Here is a 7,612-nt window from a genome sequence, read left to right as displayed (position 1 = left end):
ATTCTTCCTTGTATATAAATCAACCCTCTTTCACTTTAAAACTGTTCCCCCTTGTACTGTCTACTACAGGCCTCAGTAAAAAGTCTTGGTTTTTCTTATAAGCCCCCTGTAAGTACTGAAAGGCAGTAATAAGGTCTCCCTGGAGACTAGATGATCTCCAGAGGTCCCCTGAAGCCCCTGCCATTCTGTGATTCTCCTCTCCACAGTGAACAACTCAACTCTCTCAGCCTTTCTTCATAGGAGAAGTGTTCCAGCCATCTGATTATTTTTGTGGCCTTCTGGAACCAATTTAATGGGTCCATGTCTTTTTTGGGGCTCCTGGGAGCTGGATGTTTCCTCTGGGTAAGTTTTGACAGCTGGCTCAGATGTAAGCCCACCTTGTCAGCCTGAGCAATAAGACTTGGGCATGAGGAAAGACAATGTGAGAGGGGTGCAGACCTACCCCTGGGTTAATTTGGTTAATGAGTTGTTTGGAAATGGAGGGTATAATACCAATGGGCATAGGAGCTGCAAGTAAGCTCCAGCTGTGAGAGCAGGGGGGTTACAGCACAGCAGGCCTTCCCACAGGAACAGTGGGAGCAGAATTTGGAAATGGAGGGTATAATACCAATGGGCATAGGAGCTGCAAGTAAGCTCCAGCTGTGAGAGCATGGGGGTTACAGCACAGCAGGCTACAGGAACAGTAGGAGCAGAACTCAGCCCAGATCTACCTACTGTTAATGTGGAACTTGGTCAGCTTATGAAAGGGGCCTGTATGACATGGTTGTCTGCAAAAGTAGGGGACTCAGTGACCTAGCAGCTGCCTTCCCTGTCTCTTAGGCTCAGGTCAGACTGACCCTCCACCAAATCTCAATAACAGGTCCAGAGTCCTTCACAGCTTCTTGCCTGTCCCATTGAGCTGGATATTCTTGCAAAAGAGCAAATGGGGAAACAAAGCAGGACCTTTGACCCCTTGGTATCACTATATTAGCTCTGCATAAATGCCAGGGTCTCAGATGAGCATCTACCTCAGCTTCAGCCTGAGAAAGAGAGAGAAAACAGGGCAGGTAAGAGCTGAACTTGATGTTCTGGGTGGTATGGATTTGTGATTGGTGTATCTAAACCATAGAGAAGTGAGGGGAGGTTGTATTGTTTTGTCCCACTTCTTATTGCAAGCCAAAGTGTGAGCCCTTTTCACACTCTACAGCCAGGAATACAGATGAAATGGAGGAGGGCAGGAATGCCTGAGGTGGCCTGAAGTGGAGCTGAGTGATGGATGCTCCATAAGACACTCACAGGAGGGTCAAGCCCGTGGTAGGGATTGCAGAGTTTCAGTGTGGGACCTTTTCTCAGCTGCCTTCACCACAGGGACTGCAGGCTCTAAAGTGTGTAAGATCACATCCTTATGTTCTTGAGACCTTGTATCTACAGAGGGAGAAACTGGCTCTAGGATTAGCAATCAAGGAAAGGTGGCAACAGAGCAACTGCTGCTGGTCAGTAATGTCTAGTGAATGAAGTCATAGCTTCTAGAGTTAATTTGTGCACAGAAGGAAATGAAAATGGATGGAAATTTCCTCCCTGTGGGATAAGAAGGAACATTGACTTGTAGCTACCTGGCACAGGATTTAGAAAAGCATTCACATGCAAGAGACTTGGAGCCCTTTTTTTTTGCCATTGCAATTCCTAACACTGCAAAGTCTTCTTCACATTGCTCTGGAGTGCTGCAGCCCTCTCCTTCAGGGCTTAAATCAACTTTTAACTTCCAAACACCTTTTTTTCTTAAGTGCAGCATGTTTGAAAAGCTTGTTTAGATGTAACATCTTTTCAACATAACAAGTATCAAATTTTCAAGATTTCCTCCAATTCTGACTTTAGCTTCATCCAACCTCCTTTAGCTATTAAAAAAGTTTGCACTTACTCCCTTTGGAGAACTGGTTCTGCCTGAGCTACTTTCTCTTTCATTAATTCCAGGGTGGAGAAGACAAGAAGGAAACTGAGTTAAGTAGTTGGGTCTTTCCTCAGCTAGAGCAAAATACATCACTGAGTCACTAAGATAATCATCATATACATGAAGTAGCTTTAACTGTCACATATTTCTTGGAGCTCTAAAAGCTGTCATTCATGGTGGATATCTGTGATCATACAAATAAGAGGACACTTCCAATTTATCCTATCTGCTCCTCATGTCTTCAGAGGAAATGCACCATGATCTTTCCTGTTCTTCATTTATTGGCTAGGTTTGGTGCAAAAATCTGGTATTTTAACTGACATGTTTTATTCCCCTGAAAACTAAAAAAACATTGTGTGGTGATTCCAGCAGGTCTTTTGGTGCAGAGAGCAGAACTGGTGCTGCAAACCATGCTGCAGTCCAGGGCACTGGTGTTAGCTCTGATTCTTCTCCTTGGCACCACTCTCCCAGGTAAGTCTGAAAAGCTTTTCCATCTGCCTGAGACAAGGTTCAGCTCTACAGGTTCTCACTTCCCTTAGAGAAGGCTGACCCATCCCCAAAGCAGGAGCTAAATAACACAGTTCAAGACCATGGAGAGATATATAGTGCTTGGAAACATGAGACATGTCAGTATGAAAATTGTCTGTGCCTGCTGCAAATACTCTGCCATGTAAGCCTAGGACCTAGATACCCAAAAATGAGTGATGAGGTGCTGCTGGATGCTGCAAGAGTGAACTCTGGGGGAGGCTCTGAATCTCAGAATTCCAAATCTCTTCCCACTGCAGCTGGGGGAAGGTATCAGGGACAAAAATTAAGAGGAGAAGCCTCACATGGTTTTGTCTCCTCTTTCTCAGAAGTGCACTCAAAGTCCCTCTTTGAGAAAGACCGTCGTGACTGGTTGGTCATCCCTGATGCAGTTGCAGCTTACATCTATGAAGCTGTGAACAAGGTGTCCCCTAAAGCTGCTCAGTTCTTGGTGGATGTTGCCCAGACTCCAGCAGTTGTTACAACCAGGTATGGAAAGCTCCTCTGTGCTAACGCTGCGACAGCCACGGGTGAAAAGGGAGAGGGAGGAGTGGGAGAGAGCAGATGAATCAGGTATCTCCATGGGGATACCCAATGGGAACAGGATCCAGAGAGGAGCAGGGTGCTGAAAGGTGAGGTGGGACAATATGAGCATGGAAGCTCTTCACAGGGCTGCACACTGAACACAACGATGGTCACAGGGATTGGGGAGCAAGGGAAGAGGGGAGCCACTGGCTGGTGGGGGATCAGCCCCCTGGAAGGGTGCTGTCTGAGAGGGGCTGAGCACTGGAGGTGCCAGGAGACCCTGATGTCACTCAACACAAATCACAGAGTTCCCTCTCAAAGGGAAAAGCGTGATGACCCTAGAGGTCCAGCTCCATGTTACTCATGGCAAACACATCCTGCTTGCTCCTGTCTTCTGAGGAAAACACCTCGAGGACTCATGAGGAGCTTTGCACTCTCAGTAACAGTCAGTGTGATAGCTACAACCAGTGGAAATTACCCTCATGTATTTGTGTGTTTTACCATGTCCACTGTCATCTGCAGGAACTTCCTCATCAGAGAAACAACCAAACTCAGTATACTGGCTGAACAGATGATGGAAAAAATAAAGAACCTGTGGTACACAAAAGTCCTAGGCTACTAGCCAGATGAACACAAGCCAGTGTTTACTGATGTGAGTTGGTAACACCCTGCAGTGTCCTCTTTCCTCCTGCCCCTACTACGGACCAAGATCAGTCAATAAGACAGAATCGATGCTCCTCTTCATGCCACTAGAGGGAACCCAGCTTCAAAGACCAACGGATGGAAAGCGTCTGCTGAAGTCTGCCCCGAAAAAACTACCCGCAGCCGGGCACGGGGAAGGCAATGAGATTGTAGAGCTCTTCTGTAGCCAAATCCTGAAAATTAATTCCTCCTGACTGGCTTGGCCACTCTAATAAAAAAAAAAAGTTGGTTGTTACACTTCCTTAAGTTTCCTGTTTGTATTGACTTAAAAAATCACAACCCCCCTGGTCTCCCATTCTGCTGAGAGTGTAGCTGGGGTTCATAAGAAGTTTTTGCAGGCAGTGCTAACCAACCCTGACTATTCAGGCACTTCCACCTAAGCCCAGGTTCTTCTTGGGTGCAGGGGCACTACCTGAACATCTTTCAGGTTAGCTTCAGCACACTAACTGTAACCTCACATCAGGAAAGACCATGAAATTTAAGTCCTACTGCTTGGTTAGGTAATAAGCAAGTAGGTGTACTTGTGTCAAGTGTCTGAAGATTTCAGATCATTTGGGAAAACAAGTGCCAAGAAACTGAGTGGACCATCAAATTGAGCAAGACTTTGAAAGCATGTTTTATCAGCCAGCCAGTGAGGCTACTGAACAGCCTTTCCAGAAGAAAAAAGAGGGGAAAATTTCTCACTACCTTCAAGATTGAGGGTGACCAGTGTATGAGGGACACCTACATCTAAGACTGTCTATGAAGACCTGGCAGGTCCTTGTCAGCCTCATCTCACATGCCCACAATGGGTAAAGAAATCCATCTACTTTATCATTAAACAAGCAGAAAAAAAGTTAGGCAATTCCTCTGAAATCATAATGGGAGATTGTGGCAGAGACTAAATCAAAACCCTGCTGGCCTGAGGTCTAGGAGTCACGAGCACATGGGCAGAGCTACTGTTTAGGAGGGAGAGCCCAGCTACAACTGGCAAAAGGAGATGTGCCTAATAACTGCAAAGCCACCCCACAGTCTTTTGAGGTGCATCTCCATTTACTTTCCTCTCATTTGGGTCTTGAACCTAAAACTTTGTTCTGTGTCAGTATTACCTGTAACTCTCTGTCTCTGATTGAGTTGGTGAAGGAGGTGAGGTGGGGAAGCCCAAGAAGTAATTGGGAAATCTCAGTGTCTGGCCCTTCCCATGGAAGTGTGCAAAGGGAGAGAGATAGGGAGTGACAGGGAGAAAGGAGAAGTAATAGAAATGGGAGGAAGTAAAAGAATCAGCACCAATTGCTCTAAAAGCTCAATGTATTTCCTCAAGGCTATCTCCTCCTCCTGCTGGGTTTGAGGTCAAGGCTGGGGGAAGAATGTCCCAAACTGACAGTAAGGTTCTTCCTCCAACCTGAAGTGCTGGATGCTGAAAATGTGTTTCCACTTTTTTCTCAATGATCAGACTTACTGCCAGCAGTACTTGATTCTCCAAAGCTTCCTATTACCCCAGTCTGAATTATATCTCCCAAGATCTTCTGGCAAGAGTTTTCTTCACCACAAACCCAAACATAATACAGGAGAAATTAGCTCCCTGTGTTTTGGGCTTGGTTATTTTGTTGTTGTGGATTGGTTTTGTGTTTATCAGTCACACCAGCTATCAATGTAAACTTGCACTAAACCACTTGTCTGCAATAAAAAAAAAAGTCATTTAGTATTTTTTGTGTCTCAGCAACTGCTTGGTACCACATGCAATCAGAATGAATTCAGTGTCCTGTGCAGAGCAGCAAGTTCTTCCATCTCCAGCTGCTTCACCAGAGCTCTCTTGCAGATTTGTTGTGGATTGGTTTTGTGTTTATCAGTCAGACCAGCTATCAATGTAAACTTGCACTAAACCACTTTGTCTGCAATAAAAAAAAAATGTCATTTAGTATTTTCTGTGTCTCAGCAACTGCTTGGTACCACATGCAATCAGAATGAATTCAGTGTCCTGTGCAGAGCAGCAAGTTCTTCCATCTCCAGCTGCTTCACCACTTCTGCAGAGCTCTTTTGCAGATTTCTTTTACTGCTGCCTATTTTACTCACACTGTCTGAGCTTCTCTGGTCATGGATGAACGTGCACATGTACATGTACTGTGTAAATGCACCAGTATTTAGAAGGTATAGAAAAGTGCAGTTTGGGCTGATAAGAGCATTTACCACATGAAAAACTTCAGCCCTTTTGTACTACATTTCCTACCTGCTTGTTTTGCACGTGTCTGTTCAATCTTTCTCTTTTTTTTTTTTTTCTTTCCCCCAATACAGCCCCTGTAGGAGAAGCCCTGCAGTTTAAATCCCCTCTTGACCCAAAGCAGAATTCAGCCTGAGTTTTCTCAGGCTAGAACTTGTTCTTTTGGCACTTCAAAAGTATTTCTTTCTTGAAGAGTGAAAGTCATGAGTCATATGAAAGAGCCTGAAGAGTTTTGTGTCCTAGAAATCACTGCTTCAGCCTTTTCAATCCATTTGTATGCACTGCCAAAAAGGGTAGGAAAAAGTCTGGAAACTATAGGGGGCTTATTTTGCATTTTGAGGCTTTTGTGTGACTTCTTCAGTGCAACCCAGTGACATTTCTGTATCACATTGCTGCACAGCTGGAGCAGAGCAGTACCTGCTATGAATTCCATGCTAGAACTTTAAAAAAGTTTGGTCATTTTGTCAAATGCACTTAATTATAACTCTTTTGTTCTTCTGCAGTGTGATCTCCAGAAAATCCAAGCCAGACACATGCTGACTAGCTGTTTGGTATCTGACCAATTTTAGTCTATAGGCAAAACTGAATCAGACCACAGATCTCTGTACTTGTACTGAATCTCCTGATCAGGTAGTTATCTATGCATTTTTATGCTTTCAAAGGAGTAAACAGAAAACCTTCCAGATGGTTAATCTGCTGTACGATCTACAGTATAGGGCAACCTACAAAGAGCAAATAGACAACCTCCCTCTGCCACTTCTGACCCTTAGGTTACTGGCATCACCCACTGGTGAGTTCCTTCAAGGCAGAAATTAGCAGCTGAGACAGCATTCAGGCTGGGATCAGTTAGGAAAAAAAAGCACTTTATGCCAAATGGGATCTTGAAGTAAATTCATGGGACAGGTAATGAGGGTGCCATATGTTTTACTGTGAAAGTTAAAATATTTAATACCTACTCCCACTTTTCAGTAGGAATAAACAACTTAATCTGTAATTTCTTTGTAAAATAGGGATGGAAATCACTTCCCAAGTGATGGGAAAGTTCACCGAGTGCTACAAGATTCTTGGAGAGGCTTTATAAATGAAGCATTCGTTTCACCAAGATTCGTGTCACAGAAACTTTCTTTGTGAGTAATCATCATTCACGTATCAGCTCTGGGAAAGCTTGTGGTGTAACTGGTTCAACTGAGTCCACTGAAATGAAACCTTAAGAAATGCCAGTTTTCTGTTATTTCTGAGATGGATGAATAACACCTCATGTTCCCGATTTCTGCAGAAACTACCCTTTATCAAAAAGTGTTTATTATGGTGAATACTTTACACCATTTTCAGTCGCTCAGTGTTGGTAGCACACAACTGCTCAGTTTTTATACTTCCTAGTTCCCCATACCTCTTTTAACACTTGGAAAAATCACAAATTAAGGAATACCTCGAGCTCTGCGCTGCTGTCCTCATCAGCAAACAGCCCAAGTCCTTCAGTAGCTCAAACCTCAAGGTGTTTTCTCCTTCCAAAGAGAGACCACGAGGCCTGGAAAAGGTAATGTAAAACATCTGATATTTACAGCTGGTAGCTAGAATTAAAAAGCCACGGGGTGTTTTTTCCCCTGCACACACATTTTTACCTGAAGGTATTGGGTTTTTTGTCTTCTGGTGACGGCAGCACCATCACCACTGTCAGAGGTGTCGTGAGGGAGCGGACAAAATGGCGGAGGCCTGGTGAGGCGCTGAGCTCAACC

General features: G+C 44.4%; 1 protein-coding gene across 1 annotated transcript; it reads left to right on the top strand.

Moving 5' to 3' along the window:
* Nucleotides 1-2,306: 2,306 nt before the first annotated feature.
* On the top strand, nt 2,307-3,628 carry LOC103773010 (apovitellenin-1-like). Its single transcript, XM_008940398.1, has 3 exons — nt 2,307-2,398; nt 2,782-2,941; nt 3,500-3,628. The coding sequence occupies exons 1-3, from the start codon at nt 2,338-2,340 to the stop codon at nt 3,597-3,599; spliced, it is 321 nt and encodes a 106-aa protein (XP_008938646.1). The 5' UTR covers nt 2,307-2,337; the 3' UTR covers nt 3,600-3,628.
* The last annotated feature ends 3,984 nt before the right edge of the window (nt 3,629-7,612 follow it).

This window comes from Merops nubicus, unplaced genomic scaffold (genome assembly GCF_000691845.1).
Source record: "Merops nubicus isolate BGI_N331 unplaced genomic scaffold, ASM69184v1 scaffold8320, whole genome shotgun sequence".
NCBI lineage: Eukaryota > Metazoa > Chordata > Aves > Coraciiformes > Meropidae > Merops > Merops nubicus.
The sequence above is the reverse complement of the archived record's forward strand: the minus strand, read 5'-3'. Positions and strand labels throughout refer to the sequence as shown.

Coding starts and splice junctions, on each gene's coding strand:
- LOC103773010 (XM_008940398.1), top strand. CDS start 2,338: ATGCTGCAGTCCAGGGCACTGGTGTTAGCTCTGATTCTTCTCCTTGGC. Junction 2,399..2,781: donor CCTTGGCACCACTCTCCCAG/GTAAGTCTGAAA, acceptor CCTCTTTCTCAG/AAGTGCACTCAAAGTCCCTC. Junction 2,942..3,499: donor CCAGCAGTTGTTACAACCAG/GTATGGAAAGCT, acceptor TGTCATCTGCAG/GAACTTCCTCATCAGAGAAA.